This window comes from Anomalospiza imberbis, chromosome 11 (assembly GCF_031753505.1).
Source record: "Anomalospiza imberbis isolate Cuckoo-Finch-1a 21T00152 chromosome 11, ASM3175350v1, whole genome shotgun sequence".
NCBI lineage: Eukaryota > Metazoa > Chordata > Aves > Passeriformes > Viduidae > Anomalospiza > Anomalospiza imberbis.
In genome coordinates this window covers 5,894,159-5,920,196 of record NC_089691.1, presented here as the reverse complement: position 1 = coordinate 5,920,196, position 26,038 = coordinate 5,894,159, and the positions used below count along the sequence as shown (strand labels likewise).

Below are 26,038 nucleotides of genomic sequence, written 5' to 3'. Positions count from 1 at the left end.
AGGGTGCGGTGGCTGCGGCAACGACTTGGCCACACGGCGCTGGGACCCGGGCGGGCCTTAAGACCTGGTGGGGCGATGGAGTGTGCGGGGCGGGCGGTGTGTCGGGGGCGGGCGGTAGGAGCCGGCGGGAGGCAGGGCCCGGGCGGGAGGCAGGGCCCGGGCGGGAGGCAGGGCCCGGGCGGGAGGCAGGGCCCGGGCGGGAGGCAGGGCCCGGGCGGGAGGCAGGGCCCGGGCGGGAGGCAGGGCCCGGGCGGGAGGCAGGGCCCGGGCGGCGCTGCGCGGCGGTGACGCGCCCGGCGCGCCCGGCGCTGACGTGTCGGTGCGGGCGCTGGCGTGAGACGGGGGACGCGGGGGATGCGGGCGCTGATCCTGGTTGGCGGCTTCGGGACGCGGCTGCGGCCGCTGACCCTGAGCCGGCCGAAGCCGCTGGTGGAGTTCTGCAACAAGGCGGTGCTGCTCCACCAGCTTGAAGCTCTCCGGCAGGTGGGGGCGCGGGGCGCGGGGGGCGCGGGGACCGCCCCGCCGCCGGCTGACCCGCGCTCCCGCAGGCGGGCGTCAGCCATGTGGTGCTGGCGGTGAGCTACATGTCGGACGCGCTGGAGGCCGCTATGCGGGAGCAGGAACAACGGGTAAGGGCCCTTCCGCCTCCCCCCGCCTGCCCCCGTTACCCGGCCTGTCCCGCCGCTCACCCTGTGCCCGCAGCTCGGCATCCGCATCTCCATGTCCCACGAGAAGGAGCCGCTGGGCACAGGTAGGATTCGGGCAGGAGCTTGGGGCTGGAGGGCGGGATGGAGGAAGTCCAGGGATAGCAGGGTGGGTGCTGGGGGGGACACCGGGATGGATACGGCACGGCTAGAGACACTGGGAGGGGGGCACCGTGGGCATAAGGGTGGGTAGGGATGGCGGACACCGGGAGTGGGACACCATGGGCAGCAACATGGCTGTGGATGGGTAGGGCCGGTGGGAGCAGGGGAATCAGGAGGGGTATGCTAGGATGGACATGGGCAGGACCAGGGACAGCGGGCCGGGTGAGGATCCAGAGGGACTGGGGACTTGGGAGGGATGCTGGGACAGGCAGAGGTGGGCCCAGCAGGACCCGGGCTCACCACGTCCCTGCGGCGTCACTCACGGCCACGCAGCGGGACCGCTGGCACTGGCGCGGGACCTGCTGGCCGAGGACGGGGAGCCCTTCTTTGTCCTCAACAGCGACGTGATCTGCGAGTTCCCCTTTGCGGCGCTGGCCCATTTCCACCGGCAGCACGGCGGCGAGGGCTCCCTGGTGGTGACCCGCGTGGAGGAGCCAGCCAAGTACGGTGTGGTGGTGTGCGAGGCCGACACCGGCCGCATCTGCCGCTTCGTGGAGAAGCCGCGCGTCTTTGTGTCCAACAAGATCAACGCTGGCCTCTACATATTTAACCCTGGCATCTTGCAACGCATCCAGGTATGAGCCGGGGTGCCAGGCTGGGCCAGGCTGAGGGACTGTGCCCCCTGCTCAGCCCTGTACCTCGTTCTTGCAGCTGCGCCCCACCTCCATCGAGAAGGAGATCTTCCCAGCCATGGCACAGGATGGGCAGCTCTACGCCATGGAGCTACAGGGTAAGGCCCTGAGCACAGTGCAGGCAGCACTGGGGGTCTTGCCTGCACTGCCACCCTCACGCTGGGGGCTGTCACCATGGCTTTGTCCCCACAGGCTTCTGGATGGACATTGGGCAGCCAAAGGATTTCCTTACGGGCATGTGCATGTACCTGCAAGCGCTGCGGGCTCAGCACCCCGAGAAGCTGCACTCGGGGCCTGGTGTCGTAGGGAATGTGCTGGTGGTAAGTGCCAGCCCCCAGCACAGCAGCCCCGGGCACATCATGAGCTCTCTGCATTGTCCCACCACTGTCCTCACTGCCGTTCTCAACCTCTGCCCTCCTCCTCCCTGGCTGGCCAAGTGGCAGGGGCTATGCCAAGAGCTGTCTGCCCTCCCAACCCTGGCACAAGCCCTCTTCCTTCCAGGACCCCAGTGCCAAGATTGGGGCAAACTGTGTCATCGGCCCCAACGTGACGATCGGGGCTGGCGTGGTGGTGGAGGATGGGGTGCGCATCAAACGCTGCACTGTGCTGGAAGGGGCTCGCATCCGCTCCCATTCCTGGCTGGAATCCTGCATCGTGGGCTGGAGCTGCTCCGTGGGGCAGTGGGTGAGGACATGGGTGCCCCCACAGGGGATCGGGACTCAGCTCTTGCCCTCTCACCTCCTCGGGGTGTGGCTGCAGGGATGTGGTCCCTGCAGGCAGGAGCAGGAGCCTGGCACTGGGCCCCGGGCCCAGGATGTGACAGGGCCTCTCTGGGGCAGGTGCGCATGGAGAACGTGACTGTGCTGGGCGAGGATGTCATCGTCAACGACGAGCTCTACCTCAACGGGGCCAATGTGCTGCCACACAAATCCATCGCCGAGTCTGTGCCAGAGCCACGCATCATCATGTAGCAGCCCCCAGCAGGCCCTGCGCTCCCAGCTCTCCTTGGATTAAATATTTATATTTCCATTTCCTGTTAAGCATCACCTGAGTGCAGCCCCAACCCCGGGGGCCTTCCCTTTCCCAATGTTCAGGGTACCACATAAGGAAGAATAATTTAATGCTGCTTTTCATGAAGTCAGCCCCCAGCCAGGGGCAAGTTAACAGCCCAAATGTCCAGGTCAGCCCCCCTGCCCTGGCCCCGGGCCCCCATGTGTTCCCAGCACTGCCACAGAGCCGAGGCCTTGGGCTCCCCTCCCTGAGAACGGCCCACGGGGCAGAGAGGCTGCTGGGCACCTGCCTTTCCCACCCTGCAGCCCTCCCACCTCACGCTGCTGCCCCGTGCTGGGTCCTGACCCTCTGGGTGAGGGTCCCACAGCCCTGAGCAGGGCAAGCATTTGGGGGAGAAGCCAGTGTGAGGCGGGGGGCTGCCCCGCTCCGCTGAGGGAGCCCGTGGTGTGGGGCTGGGCTCTACGAGCTGGCTGGCTTGGTGAAGTCGTCCACCCCTGTGATGGTGGCCTTACAGAAGAAGCAGTCCTTGTTGTTCATCAGGTGCTGGTTGATGCAGGCTCTGGGACAGAGGAGGAAAGAGCATCAGCCCCCACCCACATGGCACAGGGCAGGGCCAGGGGCTGGCAGTCATCCTGGTGGAGGTCAGGCATGGGAGCTACTCACTTGCATGACTTGTGGGAGCAGGGCCTGAAGATGGCCGAGATGGGGTGTGCGTAGCAGATGGGGCACAGGTCTTCCTCGCTGGTGGGCTGTGGGGGTTACCAGGAGTTAGCAGTGGCATCCAAAGTCCCGTGTCCCAGGCCTGCTGTCGAGGACTGGGACAGGGCTGGGGCAGGGGCAGAACTCACCAGTGTGGTTGCAGCTGCCTGCTTTGACTCCTCACTCAGATGGTTCAGCATCTTTTCCACCTTTGCCAGCTCCTCAGTACTGATGTACTCTGTGTCTGGGGAGCAAACTGGGTGTGTGGGGGGTGAATGGGACCCTCAGGCTGTCCTGAGGCTGCTGCACAGGGGCTGCAGCTGCCACTTGGCGGTGAGAAGGGCAGAACTACTGGCTGGCACTGGATACATCCCCATCCAAAGTGCTGCTCCTGGGGTGGTGGAGGAGGGCATAGACGCCTGTCCCCAAGACTAAAAGGGCTGGGATGTTGCAGGGGACACAAGACACCAGCAGCCCCATTCCTCCCTCCCCGGCTGTGGGTGGGTGCTGAGCACAGCCCAGCTCCCAGTGCAGTGCCAACACTTACAGGTGTGCAGGGAGAAGTGGCGCTTGTCCGTGGCCGGGGCGGCTGCTGCCAGGGCCGAGGGCTCGGGGTGGCCCAGCAGGTACTGGATGGAGCGCAGCTGGAAGCAGGGATCTGCCAGCAGCACCGCGGTCGCGCGCTCAGTCCTGCCAAGGAACACAGACCTCAGACAACCCACCCTGTGCTCCCACGCCAGCATTCCCAGCTGGTGTCCTCCTGGTCCAGGGGAACATGCTCAAATGCAGCCGAAGAGCAGCAGCCATCCTCCTCCTCCTCTGCCACCCCGACTCAGAGGCTCCGGGGATCGATGCGGTGCTTCAACACTTGCTGAGGCTGCAGCCCTCGGGCCGGGGCCTGAGCCTGGGGCTGCTGCAGGGCGGCTGAAGCATCCAGCACTGCCCTTGGTCACAGCACCTCAGGAGAGATGCTCTGCAGAGCCTCACGCCAGGGGCTGGGGCCATCCTGCACCAACAGGATAGCTCAGGGTGCACTCAGGGCAAGCGGGTCCCCCCAGAAGGCAGGAGGGAGGAGTCGTGGCCCTCCCTGACTTCAGTGGGCACAGCCAGGACGGATGAAGGTCGCCTTAATGAGTGTCTCCCTCGTGGCCTGCTAACAGCCCCTGGCAAGGAGCAGAGCTGGCCTGGGGACAAGCAGAGCCGCCACAGCGGCAGAGGGGCAAGGGAGCAGCCAGTCGGCACAGGCTGAGCCAGGGCACAGGGGGTTAACAGCCCCTTGCCTCGCAGCAGCCGCAGCGCCAAATTAGCTTTTTGCTGCCCTAATGGAAAACAATTCCCCAGCTCTCCTCTTCCCACTAAACCGCCTGAGCTCTGGATAATGACATTCCTGCGTGTCCTTCACCCTATGGCCACTCCTTCCCCGTCAGCAGCCCGCGGCACCCCCTCTGCCGCGGGGACCCCACCGGGCTCAGCCCCCCTGCTCACCCCAGGGCCGGGGGTGCTGGGGAGTCCCCAGCTCGTGGCGTGATGAGGATTAGGGCAGCAGGAAGGACCGCGGCTGGGAGAGGAGCAGCACCGGGGGGTGACCGCCATCCCCACTCCCAGCCTGGGTGCAGGATGTGACACTAGGGGGTCCCAGAGGCGGCGGGTTTATTCCAGCATTCTGCCAGAGGCTGGGCAGTGGTGGGGCAGCCGCTTTATGGATTACAGCCGGTCGCAGCTCTCCGGCGGCTGCACACCGATGAGGCCGAAGTGGTCCTCAGCTCCCCTGGGGACGAGCGACCACGCAGGGTCGGTGCTGGCTGCGCATCGCTCTGCCCACCGGCAGGGAGGGCCACGGCCAAGCACGGGGACAGGGACCGGGACCGGGCTAGGGCCACCACTCCCCGCGCCGGGGCCAATGGGATCCCGCCCGGCCCCCTCGCCGCGCACCGCCCGCGCGTAAATAGGGGCAGGAGCGCGACCGCGCTCCCGGAGCGCGCCCGGCTCCCGGAGATGCTGCCCGGGAGGGAGCCGGACCAGGCTCCCCGGAGGTCGCAGCGTGCGGATGTGCCCCGGCGGCGCTGAGCCCTGAGAAACTTCGCACTCCAGGGATGAGCGGCTCCAGGAGGCAGCGAAGCGCCCGCCCAGCCCCGGAGCGCCCGAGCGCCTCAGCCCCCTGATGCCGATCGCCGGCGCCCACCCGACCCCCGGCAGCCCCCGGCCCCCAGCAGCACAGGTACGAGGCAGCCTCGGGTGAGCCGCGGCAGAACCGGGCAGGGCGATGCCGCCCTTTTGGTCTTTTCTAGCCCCACGGCTGGAATCGGGATTCTCTTTAGCGGGGTGCAAAAGGGCGTCTCTGGATGATTGGTAGAGCCAAGCCAGCATTGAGGGAGAGACGAGAGTCGGCGGCAGATTTTTTCTCGCGTCTCATCGAGCCTGGCTGTGCCGCCGGGCTGTACAGAGGCTCCTGCCCGCCACAATGTCCTCGCCGGTGACCGCGGACTCGGTCTGGCCCCGGGTGGCAAAGCTGTTCCTGCTGCTGCTCCAGCTGTGCGCCCCCCGAGCCTCCCCGCAGCCCCACCGCTGCCCCGACGCCTGCATCTGCACCTCCGACCTGCTGAGCTGCAGCCGGCAGATGCTGCAGCGGGTGCCCCGGGCACTGCCGCCCACCACCAGCACGCTGGACCTCAGCCACAATGTCCTCACCCAGCTCCACGACCACTGGCTGGCTGCCCTCCCGCACCTCGAGGCCCTCCACATCAGCCACAACCAGATTCGGGACCTTTCTCCGCGGGCTTTCCTCAATGCCTCCTTCCTGCGGTACCTGGACATGTCCTCCAACCACTTGCAAGCTGTGGAGAGGCACTACTTCGAGGCACTGGTGAGCCTGGAGGAGCTACTGCTCTATGACAACCACATCAAGCGGGTGGATGAAAACGCCTTTGCCAAGCTGAGTGATCTGCGGAAAGTCTACCTGAGCTGGAACAACCTGACCACCTTCCCCTTCCATGCTGTGCAGGGGCTGGGAATCCACAAGCTCCGCACGCTGGACCTCTCCTCCAACAGCCTGAGCAGCATCCCCGTGGAGGTGCTGGCAGCTCTGCCCGAACACATCGGCAATGGCTTGTACCTGCACAACAACCCCATCAGGTGCAGCTGCCCGCTCTACCTGATGCTTCAGCGCTGGAATCAGCGAGGTTTCAGCTCTGTGAAAGATTTCTCTGAGGAACACACCTGCAAGGTGTCTGACAACGTGCCCCGGTCCCTGATCAAGTTCCTCAAACACAGACACATGTTTGAGAACTGCTCAGCGAGCACCGAAGACGCGCACCTCTCGCACTTGGAGGTGGTGGTGGGCCAGCCCATCCTGCTCACCTGTAACACCAGTAACACCAGCCTGCCGCACGCTGCCACCACCTACATGTGGATCACCCCTCACCACGAGCCCATCAAACACCCAGGGAACAGCAATCGCTCCCTGGAGCTCTATCGCAACGGCAGCCTGAGGATCGCCGCAGCCAAGCCCTGGCTCTCGGGGGTCTACGTAGGCTTGACCATGAACAGCCCCTACAACTTCAGCAGGATGTGCGAGTTCAACATGACCGTCCTCTACCCCAAGGCAGCTGGGGAGACCTTCAGCACTGGCCTCACGACCCTGCTGGGCTGCATTGTGAGCCTGGTGCTGGTGATCATCTACTTGTACCTCACGCCGTGCCGCTGCCTGGGCTGCTGCAAGAGGCCGGCCCCACTCAGCCCCCCGCAGGAGTGCAGCGCCCAGTCCTCCATCCTCAGCACCACTCCCCCTGCCACCGATGGGCCAAACCGCAAGGCCAGCGCCAACAAACACGTCGTCTTCCTCGAGCCCATCAGGGAGACACAGAATGGCAAGATGCGCCTGGCCCTTGGTGAGGACTTCCCTGACCCCAAGCACCCCAAGGTCCTGCAGCTCAAGTCGGACTCAGAGTCCATCAGCTCTGTCTTTTCTGATACCCCCATTGTGTCTTAGTGGGACAGAGCTAGGAGGAGAGCTGAGGCCTCCCAAGAGCTGCTCTCCTCCATCGCTGCTAGATCAGGATTATTGGGCATCCTGAGTTCCTGGCTTGACCACGACCCATGGGAGCGACTGACATCACCCACAACCGCTTCACCCATGGGCTCCTGGTGGGTTTTGGGCCACGGGCACATTGGTGCCCAGCAAGAACGCCTTGCATAATCCGCTGGCAATGGCCTTGTTAGCACACGGGTAACGCTGATGAACCCAGCATGCTGGAGAAACACCCCTTCGTTTGGGCACCCATCCTCCCTAATGTGACACCAGGCCGGGGGGTCTGTCATGTCCCCAGGCATGAGACGCCCAACCTGACACCACTGCCACAGCCCCCCCAGGCCAAGGAATAGCTGTGACAAGTGGGACATTGTCCTGGCTCATGCCAGGGTCCTCAGGAATGGCGATGCCACTGTCCTCTCCCAGCACACGCCGGTTGCCATCAGCATGTCACGGCTGGGAGCAGGGGACTGTGACCCTGTCACAAATGGGGAGTAAACACCCCCACACCCGTCCCCAAACATGGCCATGCAGGAGGGATGGAGCTCAGCATCTGACCAGCCACACAGCCAAGCAAACCTTACAAGCTTTTGCTTCCCGAGAAGCTGTAAATCGTCAAGGCAGGATTAGGTGACGAGACACAGCGCCCCAGCCCGCATTGCTCAGAGCTCGCCGTGCCACCAAGGACACTGAGGTCTCCGATGCACCACGCGCTCCTTCGCTGCTTCTCCTTGAGGCGGACACGCGCTGCTCAAGCACAGCTATTTAGGCAGTAACCTAATCAGCCTATCGATAAATGTGAGTAATCCTCCCCTCTCCTGGGTCGTAATTCTCTAGTTCCATTGGAATAAAAATGCCTATTTTTTTAAGCTCACGCTGGGCTGAGTGTCTCCTTGCCTTTGCAGCAGTGTGCAGCTCACGGGCACAGCGGTGGGAGGCTGAGGTCTGAGGGAGCCCTGAATTCCTGCAGGCCCGGCACACGGAGCCAGGCAATCTGCACTGGACTGGCAGCCTCTGCTCCCATCAAATGGCCTTCAGGTGGCCTTGGCAAGGGGGTTAAATGTGCTGGTGGTCTGCTGCTGATGAGAGAGAAGCATCCAGTGGTTTGTCCTTGGGAGGGCAGGTCCCCTAAATGATGCCTCGGAGCTGGTGAAGGAGCAGCACCGACTGACACAAGGGCACATCCAGAACCCAAAAGGAACAAGCAGGGTTTAGATGCAGGGGAAAGATACCACTAGGGATGGGACTGGCACTGCCTTTGGCAAAGCCCTGGCAGATGGAGCCCCCTGCAGATGGAGCCCCCCACTCATTTCACCTGTGCTGCCTTCTCTGGCACCCAGCCTTGCCTCTTCCTGAAACAGGGAGAGGTTCTGCCCCCCACAAAATGCCTGTCTGATCCCACAGAGGGATAAGGGTATCTTACCCATCTGCCAGTCACCAGTATCCCATCCACAGCTGGAGCAGGAGCAGGAACATGTGGCCATCACATGCAGCACAGGGGAGGCCAGGGCTACCGGCTGTGGGCAGGAGCACAGCTCAGACATCATGGGGACAGGACCCTTCAGGGACCTGCAGCCCCCTCCCATGGCTGAGCGCCCTGGTCCCAAGAGCTGCTGGCAGCCCTGTGACTAGCAGGAGGGGAAGAACCCTGTGGCATCGGGACCACACTAGCACACATCCTTTCAACTTCTCTGGCTCGGAAACAAGCAGCTTTTTTCCCAGCAAAAACTCAACTTTGTGCCCAAATAAATTGTCAATACTGCCCCCTCCCCCATCCAAGGAGGGGTGAGTGTTTGGGGGAGCAGCTCTCCTGAGGCAGCCTGGCCTCCCAGCGCCGCTCCCGACAGTGACTTTGTGCGGCTCCATGAGGTCCGTGCCCCGCGGCTGGCGGAGGTGACGGATGCACAGCGACAGCCCCCGCTGGCTGTGCCCTCGCTGCCCCACGCCTGCCACCGCTGGCCCTGTCAGCTCGCGTTAGCACAGTGTCCTGACGGGCCCAGGACGCCGTGCCAGCCACGCCGCAGGCTGCCAGGGGCTGACGAGGCACGTCGCTGTCGGACACAGAGGTGAGCGGCACCTTGAGGGTGGAGCTGAGGTGCTGCCATCACCCCTGGCTTTGCACCAAGGCAGGGGTCCCATGGGAAGGAAGGTTTGAATTTAACCTGGGAATGTCTGGGAAAGAGAAGCGACCCAGCTGACTGCACCCAGGTCCCAGCCAGACAAGGGCACTGACCTGAGCGTGGCCCGCACCTGGCTGAGACAGCGCCAAGCCCGTGCCAGAGCATGTGCCACATCTAAGCACATCTTCCTCCAGAAGGAAAGATGAAGTGCTGCTCTGGGACCCAGCACCAGAGTGGGTGTTACCCACCCATTATCACCATTCTTGTCTGTCTCCCCAAAAACCTTCCCCTTCCCCACTGCCAACACCAGCTTCCCAGGCATCAGTGTTCCTGCAAACCTGCATCCTCAGCTGAGGGTAATGACTGAAGACTGGGGAAAGCTCAGGGATCGTAAGAAAAGCTCCCTGTGGCTTTTCCAGGGACACATCAGCCTGAAAAAGCCCAGGAGAGCTCTCCTAGGCTGGCTGCAATTCTCCTATCCCTGCAGGAAAGCTGAGGCTTGCTCTTCAGGGACTTGCTCTGAGATTTGTATCCGTGCTGCCCTCAAGGCATCCCTCTGCCTCTACCCAGGAAAGTCCTGCTGCTGCTTTTCACACGTTCCTGATGCTCAGAAAGGATCCCACACCACCATGCTGCCGATCCAATGAGCGCTGGGAGGCGGTTTGAACTGTCGAAGCAGTTCATTAGCAGCCTGAAAGGCAGAACATCACAGCAAGGAAAAACAGCCAGGAGCAAAGCCTCTCTCACAGGCAGGAGCTGGGAAACCTAATGGACGTTCCCCAAGGAATACACTGTCCTCTCTTGGCAGCCATCTCCACCATTACACCCCTGGCTCCCTGCCAAACCTCCCTGCTGCTCCTCGACTCTGCAGGGCAAAGTAACGGGTCAGCACAAAGCTCACTGGCCCTGGCACACAGGGACCTGTGCCAGTGTGTGTGGGGATAAGGACTAGCTTTGGGATAAGGACTGGCTTTGGGGACCAGTGTCCAACACTGACTCCTGTCTCCTCTGGCACTTCACACCTCAGCCAGGACAACGGGGGTGCACTGACTGCCAGTCCCATCCTGTCCTCCTGTCACCAAGGATGGACACAGCAGGGCCTGGATCCTTTCCTTATGATGCTCACAGTTTTCCAGAGAGCTCAAATCAGCAAAGCCAGGTGCTGGTCAGCACAAGGCCTTCTCCTGCCTCCCAGCATGTGCCTGACAGCCCCAAAGGGCTGGGAGAGCCCAGCCCTGGCAGTCCCATCACTCAGGATGCAGCACTTGGAGCTGGCAGCTTGTAAAAACACTGACCACCCTCCTTTTTTAACCATGAAACCTAAGCCAGAGCTAATAATTCTTCTGTGCTCTGACTCATGCTCACCCCGATGTTACACTCTGCAAAACTGCAGTACCACTCATTTTCTGAGTTTTCAGAGCAAGGTACCAAGGATTCATTTAGACTGTATGGTCCATGAAACATCTACTCCTGACCCTCCTTCCACCACAACTTGCTCACAAACACTGTTGAGGGAGCATTAGTGTTTAAGGGATCAGTAATTACAAAGTCTTATGGGAACTATGCAGAAAACTGCCATGTCCACGGGTCCAGCCAAGCCCCCAGGGTCCCAGCAGCACTTGAGCACACAGGTGGGTGGCCAGGCTGATTAGGAATCTGCAGACTGGGATCTTCTGATTTTTCCAGTGGAGGTGATCCAAAAACAATTTAGCAACTGAGCAGTCTTTTTAGCCTTCCTCTCCCACCCAGTCTTGTGCCTCCTTATTTTTCTGCTCACCAGTGTGTTGCTTCTGCCCCAGGAACTCCTTTATCTCCTCCCAGCCCATCTCTCTGCACTCATCCATAGTTTGCAAAGGAGAGGAATGTGGAGAACCAGACAGAAATATCCCAGTATCACACCAGCCCAGTGCTGCTTCTGGCAGGTCCCACTGGTTCCTGCTCAGCATCCCACTGGTTCAGCATGGTTGTTGCTGGTCCAGGATCCCTGTCCTGTGCTCTGATGGCTGGTACCACCATGATCCTGGTGAGCACAGTGCTTTTCCTTCTGTCTTCTCCCTCCTACATGCAGAAGTCCCTGGGAGATGCACCTTGAAGGCTCTTTAGGACTTGTCCTGTACAGACTGGTTCTCTGGCCCCTTGCATGTGTCTCTACCCTCTCCTCACCCTGGCAGCATCACCTCCCTGCCTCTGAGGGGATGGAGGAGCAGAGCAGTGGCCCTGCCCTGACACAACCCAGCTCATTTCCCCTCTGGGATGGCCACTCACTTCCCACAAAGCCAGTCCTAATTACAGCATGCTCTCACACACAGGGGACCACAGCCTCACCTCTGGGCCTCACCCCTTCCCCTGCCACTCACTCTCACCAGGATCCTGACACCAGCTCTGGCCAACACTGCTCCATTAGCTCACTCTGAAAGAGGTTTAATAGAAAATCTGCTCAATTATTTAGCAAGCACACAAACGGAGGGATGATACTGCCTGAAGACAGCCAGGGTCTGTGGTGTGGATTCAGCCCAGCTCCTGGCTCAGCCTGACAGATTTCCTCTCCTCCTCGCTCAGTCATTAAGGCTGCAGAGGGAGCAAAGGGACATCCCTGCCCTTGGCCCTGCCAGCCCCTGACACTCCCCAGTGCTGCCCAACAGCTCTCAGACCCGAGGGCTGGGAGGAGGCACTCACCACGAGCAGCACCAGCCCATGCTGCCCAACCCAGCAAGGAAATGCACCTCTGCTCTCTCAAAAGCACAGCCTGCTCCATCCAGGGACCACGGCGAATGATGGATCAGTTGTCTCACCACAGCCCGGCCTCGGCAACGTTCCCTTTCCTTGTGCTTAATGGCTCTGTTTGATGCCAGGAGTCCACAGCAAGAGGACTGAATGCCTGGATGAGTGTCCTGTGCTGGGAAAGGAGCAGCTGAGGCATCTGATTGCAGCCTGATAATGTGACTGGATGAGTTGGCAGGGCCCTGGCTCTTACTTACTGAACTTCCCCACTGCAATGTTCTCGTCCCATAAATGGGACTTTGTTCCTTCACTACCAGATGAGCCTATTCCCTATGTCCCAGATGTTTGCAGCACCTTCCAACCAAGTGCCTGGTACACTGTCTGCTTGCTGGGTTAGAGGCAACCAGAAAATACACAGCCAAGCCAAGGAAGTCTTCCAAGGTCCTGTCCCTGCCCTCATTCTCTGGGGCACAGCCTCCTCACAGGGAACCAGTCAGGGTCACCTTATCCCTGGTAATTCCCACAGGGACGTTCCTGCATGCAAATGTGGGTTGGGAAATCTCTTTGTTAATGATTTCTCTCAATCTCGAGTTACCGAATGGGACCTGGATGAGATTTCTACTAGCTTTCAGCACTGCCCAGGCAGAGTGCTTCTGGGGAGGGACAAAAGCCCATCCTATTATCCTGCTTGCTGCACTGAGAGAGAGAAAGGAAAAAAGGAAAGCTGTCTACAGATGAGTCCATGTAAGTGGGGCTGCTCTGGAGAGCCTGGTTACCTACAGGACCCTTTAAATCACTTCAGCCACAGCAATCATCTCCCATGAGAGTGTAAAGAGGAAGGTTGGAATTCTCCTGTTCCATTCCTCTTACTCATGCACCTGGATACAATGCTTCCCACTGCTGTGCTCTGGGCCAGCCATCATTGACATCCACCATCTCCCTGGGTTTTGGGTGATTGCTACCCCAGCTGCACCTCTCAGGTTTCAGCACTCTGTAGTGATGGTGCCTTGGACAGAGGATGAAACCAGGGCTGAGCCCTCGAGGAATACAAAGGCAGCAGAAAAACCTCAGGTTTTGGTTTTCTCCATCCCATCTCTGTTTGCCATTTCCCAGTGTGGTTGCACAGAGCAGAACTGCTCTTTAAGTGGGGTGCAACACCCAGTCCTTAGTTCAGACTGCTGCCAAGAGTGTGGGAGCTCAGTGCTCCCTTCCCCATGACACTCTGCCTTTGATCTCTGCCGTCCCCTATGCTCAGGGCAGCAGCAGAGGGTCACCAAACCGCCTGCCTTGGTTCTTTTGTATTGATTGACCTCAGTGGCTCTCCTGCAACATTTACTTGCCTTTTATAGATCACTGACGTATCAAACCTCAGGTTTAGTGCATGGCTTTGCAAAATCACACAGAAGAATTTTCCTTTATGGCTATTTTCCCCCGGGCTTCCTCCTGTTCCACCTTCTGCTTCTCCCACTCAGTCAGGTCCACCTTAAGGACACAATGCTTTTCACACATCATTCCACTATTTTCCATTTATTTCTCCTTTCCAATGCTCAGGGAAGTGACTACAAAGCCCTTGAACATCAGAGACTTGCCAGCTCCCTTGAGCACAGTGTCTCTGGTTTGTGATGGTGCAGCCCAAGGCATGAAGGATGCTGCTGGCACACAGGGGACAGTGCCACTTGGTGATGACACTGGCTGCCTGGAATTCACAAACCCAAAGCACAATGGGCTTTTCAGGGAAAGAATAGAGTCTGGAAGGTTTCTGTCTCTCCAGGATTCCCTGCAGGCTAGGAAGGATGTGACTGATATCCCACTACCATCTTCCCAGTGCTCTTTGGAGTTTGATAAACTGAGGGACAACCCTTTGACCTGACAAGCGACCTGACCTGGGACACATGTTCAATGGAGAGACAGGCAGGGAAGGACTTCTTATCCTGGCATGCAGGGAACTGTTTTATCACCTCCTCCTTCCCTTCAAGAACTGTCTCGTTGTGGCATCAAATCCACAATGCTTGCCCTTTCCACAGAGCAAAGTTCTGAGGGCAAGCAAAATCCACCTCTGTTCACAGCCCAGAAAGGCCATTGATCAATGACCTTGTGCCCAGGTTTTGGCACTGTCACACTTGGGGCTGTAAGACTGGTGCAGCAGCCACGGGAGGCAGGTCATAATTAGCTGTATTTATGTACATCTTTGAGTCCTTGAGAGAAGAAGCTGAAAGACTGGCTGCAGGGCTGAGCCACTCAGCCAGATGGGACTCTGCTCTGCAAAGCCAGACACTATTGTGTTCTCCAAACATGAAAGCAAGCAGGATGTACAGCACAGACAGAAGAGCCCCATCTCCTACAGCAGCCTACAGCAAACAGTGACCAGGCAAGACACCTGCAAATGACACTGGGAGACAGCAAAGGCAGGGCTGCAGAGTGTCTGAATAAGTCTATTTGCAGGACTCAGAACAAGCAGACACAGACACATAAATGATCAGGTCAGCTGTGGCTTTGTCCAGCCACAACACTCCCTCAGTGCTGGCTCTCTGAATAATTGGCTACCGTAAAGACAAGATTTGTTTAATCTTAAAATCAGCATCACCCAAGAGCCTGGAGAAGACTTGTCTCACCCTTGTAGCACATGTCTGGGCAGCCAGAGAGCTCTGCACATATTCGGATGTCTTCCTAAGAGGGGCCCAGGGTGAAGGAGCTGCAGTGAGCTCCCTTCCAGCCATCACTGTGTGCTGCAGCACTTTAATGTGTCACCACATCAGCACAGCTCTATCACATGCAGCACCCACACCTTCCACCAGCAGCTGTCCTGTCACACAGTGCCAGACCCCATCCCAAGGAGGAAGGTGCACACATGCTGTCAATACAGCATCTCACAGCCACCTCTTACAAGGGTTCTCCATCACAGGCACCTCTCACAAGGGTTTTCCACCACCACAGGAAGGGGCTTTGCAGTAGCACTGGGATGCAGCTGCTACAGGAAATGTGGCTCTTTGGTTTCTGCCTGCTCCACACTCATCAGCTTCACCTCACTTTAGTCTCCACACCCCATGTTGCTCCTGCAACACCTCCCATGCCCCACTGCAGTGCCCAGAGCAGTGCCACACACAGAGACCCCATGCTTTGGAAGGCAAAAGGCACTCACCCCTGAACATCAGTGTCCACCAGCAGCCGGACCAGTATTCCTGTCACAGCCACAAGGATTGGGTAATGGTCCACACTCTCCAGCCCTATGGAAGCAAAAGAGAAAGGTAAGAGCTTCTGCCACCGTGTGACAGGCAGAGCAGGGCAGGTCTGATCCCATCCAGCTCTGCACTAACCTTCAGTCCAAGCCATCCCTCCCTTCCCAAGGGCACACTCCCAGCATGTTTTCCATGGACTCACCCGGCAGACGGAGGTTGACCACTCTGTCAAACAAGTTCCTTTCAGCTGTCACACGGTTCAGCACCTGGTTCAAAAGCTGTGTAGGAAAAGCAGAGAGGGTTTGTATTTTCTGGGTTTGTATTTTCTGGATGGGTCTTCCTGTGAGCAGCATCCAAAGAGCTTTGGGGCAGCATGTCCTTATAGTTTGGACTCAGTGCTTGAGAGCTGGTGGATTCACAGAGGGAGACTCACAGTACACACCTAGCTCGGCCCTGGCATGGAAGGAGTGGTAGCACATCACAGGGGTTGTACCAGACCAAAACCTCTCAGGGAAGAGTCAGTCTGAGGTCAAGACACCTGAATGTCAGCACCTTCCACCTCAATCTGAATTCCCACCTGCAGAAGCCAAGCTACTTCTGCAGATAAAAGCTCCTGGCAAGCAGAAGCTACAGTCCCCACAACAGCCAGAACCTGTGAAGACTGAGCTGGCAGCCGTGGGCAAAAGCGGTGTCAGCAGGGTGAAGCACAGTCCAGGTCCTGCCCTGCCTGGAGCTGGCAGCAGGATGGACCTACCAGCTCTGAAGCTGGGGTGAGTGCAGAGAGCAATCTGCAGAGCTGGGATCAGCTGTGACCACACTTAATTAGCCACCATTAGTTCTCATCCAAACCCCCAGGGGGACAAGTAGGGACTGCTCCAGGCTTACACACTGCTGCAAGCTGAGCTCCACCTCTCAAATGCAAAATCCCTCTTCCTGCTGCCCCAAGGCACAACAGAACACTGCACCCCTCTGTGGGCCTGGTCAGTGGTGGGGCACAGCTTCATAACAGCAACAGGTAGCAAGGAGGAAGCTGCAGCACCCCACTCTCTGCTGCAATTCCCCAGCTTGCCTAAGCTGCCTGCTAAAGGCCCCTCACTTTCCTCCTCACTCAGCTGAGCACATCCCTCATGATTATGGTACCAGACCCGCTACCTCTGGCTTTGTTTCACCTGCTCAGAGCTCTGAGCCCAAGGCACCAACCTTTGTGGTACTGCTAAGGTACATCCCACTGCTCTCCACCAATCCAGTGTGTACAAGGGCAGTCTGCCCTCAGGGCTTTCCAGGATTGCTCATGCTTTAGAAAAGAAACTAATTTACTGGAGCCTAAGGGATGTTGTGAGTTGGAATGGGGCTGTCCCAGTCACTGTGGCAGGAAAGTGGAGACATTTACTACCAAATTCTATGACTGAGGGATAAAGGACCAAGATACCTGCCCAAACGCTGGAGTGTGTGCCCTGTGAAACTGGCTACACTCTCCACAGCTCCTTACCCAGAAATATCACACCTTCTCTCCAGATTTCATGGCACTGCTTGGCACAGGAGAATTCAGCATTTACTGGCCCCTCATAAGGAAGATTTAAGCAGCTGTCACCCTCCCTCCCAGTAGAAGTAGAAATCAGCTGTGACCAGAGCAGTTGCAAAAAAGGGGTGCAGTTGGTATGTAGAGATTTTAGGGAGCACCACCTGTTCTGCAGCAGCTCTAAGTACTACAGCACTTGCAACAGGAGCCCCTGATTCACCACACATCCACAGAGAGGGCAGAGGGGTCCCCATGCCCCTCCAGATGCTGCTTCTTCACACAAGACGATACCTGGGCAAGCCTCCGAAGCAGCAGCTCTGACGACGGGCGATTCCAGTCGAGGAAGATCTCTGGTGCCAGCGTGACGGTCATTTCCAGCACCCTGAGCAGGCTCACCGACAGGTCAAAGCAGGTGGCACACACCTTCAGCTGGCGGCTGTCCACGAAGTTCCTCTCCAGGCGCTCTGCTGCCTGCTGGATCTGCCAAGCAATGGAGACAGCTTAAAAAGGATCCCGCTCCCAAAAGGAGGGCTGCCCCAGCCCAGTGAGCTGTGCCTTGAGCCCCTCTGTGTGCAGGACTCAGCACCCATCGAGTGCTGCGTCCCAGAGCACTGTGCACACCCACCTCCTGAATCATGCCAATGAACTCGGAGAAGGCCCAGTTCAGCTGGTTCAGGACACTGTTGAGGAAGCTGGGGGCCAGGTCGCGGTCGCTGCGGAGCAGGTCTGCCATGTGCCGCTGCAGCAAGGTGGAGGGACACGGCTCTGAAACCAGACAGCGACAGCTTCAGTGGCCTGGTCCCGGGGCAGCCATGAGTGAGGGACAAGGGCAGGCTGAAAGACCAGTCCTGGGCTTGAGAAATGTTGGCTTGTGCCTTACAGTAAGCAGAGATGGCAGGACACTGGGAGCTGGCACAAGGACTATTCTGAGCAGTGATCGTGCCTGCTGGGCCTCCCAGCACTTATTTCCAATGCCAGCCTGAATTAGCCAGGGAAGAGCCCTCTGTGCTTGCTGCTGCCTACATGCACAGGAGCACTGCCCTGCAGCTCAGAGCATCCCTCTTGCTCAGCTCTGCAGAGGCTCACGGTCAGCTCAGCATTAATTGCTTGATACCAGTGTGGCAGCAGCTGCCCGGAGCCAGCACAGCCACCCTGGCCTCACATGGCTGTGCCTGTTGGCCTGTGTCTGGGGAGGAAGGTATCCAGTAAATCCCACTCCTGAGAGGCTTCTGTACGGAGCTGAGGCTGGTTCTGCCCTTAGCAGGCTCAGGCAGAGCTGCCCACACTCCAGCCAGGTTCAGTCCAAGCACAGACACATCCCCTTGGTTTTGTGGCATCTCATCTCTGGGCTTCCTCACTACCAAGACCACAGATCAGGTCAGGGCCAGCAGCTGGGAAGCACAGGCAGGGCTGTGTGGGACACCAGCCCCCATGGATGGGCAAGGAAAAGAAGGGGGCACAAATGGGACAGATTCTGCTCACCAGCAGAAGTACCCACTGTCAGCAAGAGGCTCAGAAAACATTCAGTATGAAAAGGGAAGGGTATTGGAGTTCAGCTGAAAACTCAGAACTTGGAAAGAGAAACTTGAGCAGATTTACCAACTATAGGGAAAAAATCCCAATCTAACTACATTTTCCTCTACTAGAAGCTATTAGAAACAGCAGGTGGAAACCCTGGCAGCACCAGAGGATGCCCAGAGGAACAAGTTGTGCTGTGACTGCAGGAGCTCTCTGGGGTCGCAGCCTACTCAAAGGGCCAGCGTGGCAAAGCAAACTCAGGACAACTTCCATCACATCTGTAGAATCAAGAAGCAAGGCATAATAACTACAGGCAGATTGCTAGCTGGGATTAGCAAAGCCAGGGAGGGATGACAGGAGACCATCATCTGAAATGGAAAAAGGACAAATTATTCTGTGAATACCCACTAGCAAGTGCAATGAACTTCTGTTATTATGGAGGACACTCACTGAATCTCACAGTGCATAATCACCCCAAGCAGGCCAGTGGCCCAGCTTTGATCCTGCCTAAAAGCTCATTTTTGGGAGGGATTTCATCACAACAAATGTCTTTGATGTCCTACTCCCATCCACATGTACTTTCCAAGCCTTTGGCTACACGTGGCTCAGGGACTGGACAAGCCAGACATCCTTTTTACATATTTTTTGGTCCTCTGGGGATTTCTTGCCCAGAGTCCTCTGAAACTGTGTAAGCCTTTAGTATTAAATATGTCCCAAAGCAACACTCCACAGTGCCAGACTATAAGAGCACTGAAAACTGGTGCCTTTTGTCAAACCTCTCCACAGGTAAATGGGTTTACTGAAGGTTTTAAACCTAACACCAGGAAACAATTATTTCCTTGGCTTTTGTTGATCCCAAGAGGATTCTGAATCTAAAGATGCTAAGATCACTGCTACTCTTTGAAAGCAACATAAGGAACAAGCCCTGGAATACAGCACAAACAGCTTAATTCCTTGCACAGATTCCCAGATGAGGTAATTATTACTGGTACCAAAACCCAGTCCTGGTGCTGTGTCCATCTTCATTTCCAATATGTTCACCTTTGCTGGGACATTCCCACCTACCTCAGTTACCACTGCCCTCCTGGGCAATGCCACATCCCTTATGTGCCACTGCAGGCAGGGATGTCATTTCACAGGGAGCCTGTGGATACTCAGCGATGGGGAAACTATCTTGATCCTGGCACTAGGAAGTCATCAATGCTTCAAAATGTGTACCTCCCTAATACAAAAGCCACTCAATCTTGGCTTAGCCTTCATTATGACAGATAAACATCAGTCATTGGAAGAGAAATTGGCAGTTTTTCAAGGCCAGAAATTTTGACCTCAATACATTTAATGTGGGCAACAGAGCGTGGAACCAAGGGGTTGTAGATACATTCGATGTTTCCACAACAGAAACTTCCCTGCAAAAATATAAACAGAATAGAGGAAAAGAAAATCTAGGTAGGGGAAACCATGAATTAAAACACAGAGTTCTTTAAGAAGATTATGAGGGAGCCAGAAACCCCAGTGCTTGCATGGGGTTTCTGGCTGAGAGAAACCAGCAGATGAAGCAAAGACATAAGTTTCAACATAGGAGGTAAAGTGAACGTAATCAAACATAGGTAATGGTAGGCAAAAGCAAGGAGAAAAGGGGTAATAGATGGAGAAGACATAAAAAACATCCTTGACTGGCCATGGTAATGCAAAGTTTTTTCAACGATAGGAAAAAATACAGCAGAATTATTTAATAGAAGTAGTAATGGCAGAAAGTCTAACAGTAGCAGAAACCCATTATTAGAGAGAGTTAAAAATTAATAAAGCAGGCAAAGTGGAAGCCTTCAATAAGTGCTCCTACTAGATAATGGTAAAGAAGGAGTCACGTGCTTTCATCACAGGAAGGTAATTATGTACTTTTATAGTTTGCTAATGACCCAGCAAGATTTCTAACAGGGCTAATTGTGAGATCTCTCCTCAGCAGCCTGAGGGGGTCTCTGGACACAGCAGCACTTACAAAGCTTGAGCACAGAAGGGGAAAGCCCCAAATGGACCAGATTCAGAAGTAAAGCAGCTCCATCCAACACCAATCTGAGTTTTTGAGAGGACCAAAGGGGAGGCTGCAGGGCAAGGCAGAGGAAAGCAGGCAGCACCTGGGGGATGAGAGACCCATAAGGTTGAGTGTGAGGCATCAGGATAGCCCAGGGCTCCTGGGATCCATGTGTGCCTCCAAAGCAAAGCCCTGGCAACCTGCGAATGCGAGTTTTGGCTCCATGACGAGCACATCAGGGAAGGTTCCCACCTGCATAGCACCGAACCTCTGGGGCTCCTAAAAACATGGCAAGGGTGAACACCCCACAGGGCTCACAGAAAAGCAAAACACCTTCCTGAATAAGACAGAGAGGCCACGCATTTTTCACCACTGAAAAGGACCAAAAAATGAGTTTACGGTGGTACACAATTGCTTCTGAAGAATAAAATGTTGTAAAGCAGAGAAAGGCAGAGCAGCAGCAGTGGAAGACAGAAGGTGAGGTTAGGTAGGGGAAATGGCTTCAAACTGAGAGGAAGCAGGTTTAGATTAGATATCAGGAAAAAATTCTTTACTCTGAGGGTGGTGAGACCCTGGCACAGGTTGCCCCAAGAAGTTATGGATGCCCCATCCCTGACAGTGTTTAGAGCCAAGTTGGACAGGGTTTGGAGCAACCTGATCTAATGGAAAGTGTCTCTGCTCATGGCAAGGGGTTGGAACAAGAATGAGTTTTAAGGTTTCTTCCAATCCAAATCATTCTATGACTCCCATCAGGAATTAGAAGCTATGGATTTATTTCTGAGGGTGAGCAATCACCATCAGAAGGGTTTGGACAGTTCAACTACCACCAGCTGATGCTTTTGGTGTTGTCAGATCAAGGTGGGATCTCCTCCTGAAAGTCCTCTTCAGCTTAGGCAATTTGCTGGACTTGGGAAGGGGACATGGGTGAACTCTCTGGCCCGTGTTGCACAACATCTCAGCTCGATGATCTCATGGTCCCACCTACCTTCCCTCGGCCTGAGGGGTGTGTGGGCAGACGGTCTGGGCAGAGCAGCCCTGTGATACAATCTGAAGCCACCCTGCAGCTCCTGCTTTTCCAAGCCAGGCTGGGCCCAGCATGGAGCCACCGCTGCTGCTCCTGCTGTGTGTGCCAGGACAGCACCTGGCCTTGCCTAAAGTCATGGTGAAAGCAAAACAAGTCCCTGCAGCACAACTGAGCACAACTACCCCAGCTCTGAACAGCCCCGTCTGCTCTCAGGAGCCAAACTGAGGCAGAGGTCTGCTTGCATGAGAGCTGCTCAGTGCCAGCGGAGCTGAGGAATAATTCTAGGAAGAAGCAGGGACACAGACAGCCTTTCTGAGCCTCTGCCCCCTTGGGCTAAGCCAGACAGCATCCATTGCTCACCCTCAGTGAGCACGGGCAAGAGGCAGCAAGAGGAGACCAGGTAGTCTGTGCTCTGGATGTTTCATGGATGTTGTGAGGCAGCCTGGGCAAACCTCCCCAACCTGTGCAGTCTTCCAAGGAAGCATCCCAAAAGCAGAACAAGGCTGGAGCATCAGAGAAGAGGTATCTGCCCACACTCCCTTCAGATTGGCCTGCAGCAGCAGACCCAGAAAAACAGGGATTTCCTTAGCTCAGCAGTTTGTCCCATCGACTCTGCCAGTGCTCAGATTGCAACAAGGTGAAGACTCATGGGTGTGAAGAGGAGAGCGGGGTCATCTCCTCCTCCTTCCCTGGGCAGCATCTGAAGGACACCTCTGGGTCCCCCGTCCCTCTTCAATGAAATCAGCATTATTGATTTGGTTGAGCCTTAAAATAGCCCTCCCAAGAGTAAGTCCCCAGTAGCCAGCAGGACCACTCTGGGCTCAGGCTCAGACTGCGTGGAGCCACACGATGTGTGGAGCAAGGCCTCGACAGCTGAGCAGCACTGCTGCTGCCCCAGAGCTCCTCAGGATGGGCTGAGCTCAGTTACCAGCCCACAGGACTGGTGACAGCCACTCAGTGCCTTGGTTGTGCACTAGGAGAGTGAGGGGACGGCCATGAGATCTCTCCTGCATGTGTGCCAGGGCTTCTCCATCTCATTTCAGGATGAGAGGAACCCCTCCAGCAGGGTTCTGACCCCAGAGGTAACCCTGGTAAAACATGTGCAAGAGCAGGTCCATGATGCAGCCTCAGCGACTGACACATGGGCACAGCCGCCCTGGCTTCTCCCAGGGATGGAACTGAGGAAAACAAGCACTTGTGAAGCTCTCTGCCTACAAAGAAGGGTCTCTCTAGGCAGAAGAGGGGAAGCAGGGAGCTCTCTAAAACTACTCCACCAGACAAGAAAAGGTCACACAACAAACTTACTCTGGAAACTAGCAACAGAGAGATCTCCTGGGCACCATGGGCAGGAGAGAGAAAAGAGAACAAGAGTGCTGTTAGAACAGACAGGCAGCTCCCTGGACAGGGCTCAGCATACACCTCCACGTGCCACCTGTCCTTCTGTCCCCCATCCCAGCGCAGCTCTCCAGGAACAAAGTCTGGCACAAAGCCTTTTCCACAGCAGAGGGGCATCAGGAATGTATCCACACAAGCCCAGAACCTGTGAGGGTAAAGCTGGGGACATGATCTTCAGCTCAAGAAAGGTATCTTCTCCCCACATCTTTCTCAGCCATAACAGAGCTGAGAACCCCTCAGCTCAGTGACAGTGCTGAGAACCAAACTGCAGGGCCCAAGGCAGGACAGGCTCTGCCAGGCTCTGAGAGATGCCAGGAGAAAACATTCCCTGATTGCAAACTTACACAGTGCCCTGTCTCCTTGGGCATCTGCTCCCTCTCAGAGGGCACCTGCTGCTTGGCAAACGTGACAGCTCTTCCCCACAGCAGCTGTTCACTGTGCACAGGGCAGAGCTTTCTCTCAGTCTAAAACTCTGGTAAGGATGCAGTCCTGGGCCTCTCTCCTCTCCTCTGGAGGGCAGAACCCCTACTTATGATGGGTCTAACTCATCATTTGGCATGCCCAAATCACCACTAGAGAGACTGGGGATGGCCAGGCTGTAAAAACCAGGCCTGGATATTTGGCCAGGAACACCCTACTTTGGCAACTATCCCAACAGCTGGCCTGGCCCATAGGGATAGCTGCTAAGGAAGAGGCTGATCCTCCCTCAGCACCAATCAGAGCCCTGAGTGCCAATCCCTGCCCCACTCACTCTGCAGGCTGGGGAGGCTGGCATCCTCAGGCTTGGTTTTCAGCAGGTGTGGGAGCCGTGTGTATCTGTACCCAAAGCCACAGCCCTGGCAAAAGAGGTAAAGAAAGATCTTAGAGGCTGAAAAACAGTTTTGTTGCTACTGGAAAGTGAAATGTTCAGTGTTCCAGCAGCCCCAGGTGCTGAGAGGGGCAGGGATGCAGGATGCTCACCCGCCACAGCCTGACGAGGATCCAGTTGGTCTGTGCCCAGGGTCGCTGCTCATAGGGAGCCAGGAGGTTCTTCATCATGGAGATCCGCCTGCCAGACAGGGCCACAGGTCAGCCCACAGGGTTTGGGAACAGGAGATTAAACAGGACACACAGTAGGGCCCGTGAAGCCGGGGCAGAGCAAAGCCACTGGTAAAAGGGTGACAGAAGGCTCCCAAATCAATTCTACCACCCTGCTGGCAACTTGTGGACCCTCAGTGGTGCTTGGCAGCCCTCCTGCTTGCTCACCCAGCCCTGCCACCACCCCAGCCCTGCCCCAGCTCCCCAGGAACAGGCAGGGCAGCACTTACTGCTCTTCTGGGATCCTCTCTACAGCACGCAGCGAGTGGGGGTAGCAGACGTAGCTGGCCAACGCCTGCATCAGGGAGTCCCGGATGTCTGGGGAGGAATGACAAGGGACTAGGCCAGGCACCCAAGGACACAGCACACCAGGGAGCACCTGAGTGCCACTGGCCGGGAGAGACTGGCCCTCATGTAGAGGCACATTGTCCCTGCTGACGTGGAGAGCATGCTTAGGCTCAAGCAACTAAGAAATAAGCCCAAGCTGGATATGCAGGTAGCTGGGACATGAGTTCTGCTCTCAAAAGGGTGTCCTAGGTCATGTATCTACCCTGCAATAAGCAGAGTAAGGACAGTACCCAGTCTCATTTTGAATGTGGAGGCACAAGCACTGAACAGATTCAGCAGGCAGATCCCAGTAAAAGCCTGGTGAGCCACTGGCAGTGGCACTGGCCAGACCCGTGACATTAACACCCCAAAAGCACGGGAATGCAGCCTCACCTGTGCCCACAATCCTCGAGTCAGCAAAATGCTTGGCCAGGATGGCAGCGAGGCGCATAAGGGTCTCTTCATAGCCTGCAAGACACAGAGCGAGCAGGGTCATGGCAACAGCCTGAGGGGCAGCCCTGTGGTCCCAATGGTCCTGTGGACATGGCACAGGCCAAGGAATGAATTTCTGCTACAGCTAACTGCAGCTTAGTTGTGTGTCCAATTGTCAAAACAGACAGCTGGGAAGATACATTCACTTCCAGGAGAGCAGAGATTGAAACAGTTATTTAGGGAAAGATAAAACCATGCAATAGAGTTGGATGGCAAGAGAGAAGTGTCTGGTGCAGAAGAGGCTGAGCAACACAAAGAGCACCCTAGGTCTATGCAGAAAAGCCACGTCCAGCCTGCATGCACTGTAGAAATTGCTACTGCTCAAAGTCTGCTCTTACCCAAACAAGAGCACTTCAGCTATGTTCTGTTGGTGGGAACAGAAGCTTTTCTTACCTTCATGGGCTCTGGAAAGCACAGAACTATTTGCTAAGAGCTCAGAGAGGTCATTTAGCCAGGAAAGCACAGAATGTGCACAGACTGAATCCACCTAAATACAGACTCTTGGCATCAAGTGGGTCGTCATCTACATAGAAACATCTTCAAATCCCAGGAGAATTCAAAAGCAGTCCCAAATTCTGTACTCATGGCACATCCTCTCCCACCCAGAAACCAGAAGGCCATGGTAGAAATTGCTGAGGGAATCACATCTTACAGCACCTCAGCACATTCCTGATACCTCCTTGGAAACACAATCCATAGTTGCCAGTGATTTTCACTACAGCCAGCCCTGTGACAGCTTTAGACAAGGCATGGGCTCCCTACCTGAGCACAGTGACCACAGCTCACCACCTGCCCCACAGCTCAGACAACGCGCTGGTGCAGCCCATCACAACCAGGAACGGACACAGAAAGGAAGATGCCCAGCTACTGCTTCACCATAAAGATGTGGCTTGCTTTAGATTTTATCAGGCCAGAATCGAGAAGCTGTCCCCATCCCCTCACCTGGAAGTTCCTCCATGCTGTTGACAGGGCTGAAGTAGTTCTTGAGTGCACTGTAGCTGTTCATAGCCACGCTGAGGTAGAATTCCGGCATGAAAGCGAAAAGCGAGCCCGTCCTGTCACCGTGCTCGATGGTGCGGATGCACACTCGCAGCAGCCAGTAGATATCCTGCATCTTCTCCTGCCCAGAAAGAACACAATTCCCAGTCAGCTGTCAGCTTCTCTTGGAAGAAACAACAACCAGCATCACACTCAGACCTCAGAAATATTCCCATATTGGAGATCTTGCTCAGACATCTTACTGCTCTAAGATCAGTAACCAGAGCTGTGCCTGGTCTTTCCATAAAGCCACAGAAGTGACATCTGGAAGAAACATCAGAGATCTCTACACCAACCTCAAGCACAGAGCATGACTCTCACCAGTGTGATGGCTTTGTCTCACCAAGCCTTGAGACCCTCCAAGCAC

At 56.5% G+C, this 26,038-nt stretch overlaps 3 protein-coding genes across 4 annotated transcripts in view; 2 read left to right on the top strand and 1 right to left on the bottom strand.

Annotated features, from left to right (window-relative positions):
• Window positions 1-262: 262 nt before the first annotated feature.
• GMPPB (GDP-mannose pyrophosphorylase B) lies at window positions 263-2,527 on the top strand. Its single transcript, XM_068201554.1, has 8 exons — window positions 263-483; window positions 549-629; window positions 703-751; window positions 1,140-1,441; window positions 1,518-1,596; window positions 1,691-1,818; window positions 2,000-2,182; window positions 2,338-2,527. The coding sequence occupies exons 1-8, from the start codon at window positions 355-357 to the stop codon at window positions 2,467-2,469; spliced, it is 1,083 nt and encodes a 360-aa protein (XP_068057655.1). The 5' UTR covers window positions 263-354; the 3' UTR covers window positions 2,470-2,527.
• A 74-nt stretch (window positions 2,528-2,601) lies between these two features.
• Window positions 2,602-26,038, bottom strand: part of RNF123 (ring finger protein 123) — a 46,717-nt gene continuing 23,280 nt past the window's right edge. For both annotated transcript variants that reach the window (XM_068201551.1, XM_068201552.1), the window contains exons 27-39: window positions 25,576-25,753; window positions 24,535-24,609; window positions 24,045-24,132; window positions 23,698-23,785; window positions 23,489-23,573; window positions 17,397-17,536; window positions 17,063-17,251; window positions 15,455-15,530; window positions 15,216-15,300; window positions 3,756-3,898; window positions 3,358-3,452; window positions 3,173-3,258; window positions 2,602-3,068 (exon numbers count right to left, since the gene is read on the bottom strand). In XM_068201551.1, the coding sequence (XP_068057652.1) occupies window positions 2,969-3,068; window positions 3,173-3,258; window positions 3,358-3,452; window positions 3,756-3,898; window positions 15,216-15,300; window positions 15,455-15,530; window positions 17,063-17,251; window positions 17,397-17,536; window positions 23,489-23,573; window positions 23,698-23,785; window positions 24,045-24,132; window positions 24,535-24,609; window positions 25,576-25,753 (1,428 nt within the window). In that variant the 3' untranslated portion in view covers window positions 2,602-2,968. The remainder of the gene's footprint in view (window positions 3,069-3,172; window positions 3,259-3,357; window positions 3,453-3,755; window positions 3,899-15,215; window positions 15,301-15,454; window positions 15,531-17,062; window positions 17,252-17,396; window positions 17,537-23,488; window positions 23,574-23,697; window positions 23,786-24,044; window positions 24,133-24,534; window positions 24,610-25,575; window positions 25,754-26,038) is intronic.
• Window positions 5,551-7,349, top strand: AMIGO3 (adhesion molecule with Ig like domain 3). Its single transcript, XM_068201553.1, has one exon. The coding sequence runs from the start codon at window positions 5,670-5,672 to the stop codon at window positions 7,194-7,196; it is 1,527 nt and encodes a 508-aa protein (XP_068057654.1). The 5' UTR covers window positions 5,551-5,669; the 3' UTR covers window positions 7,197-7,349.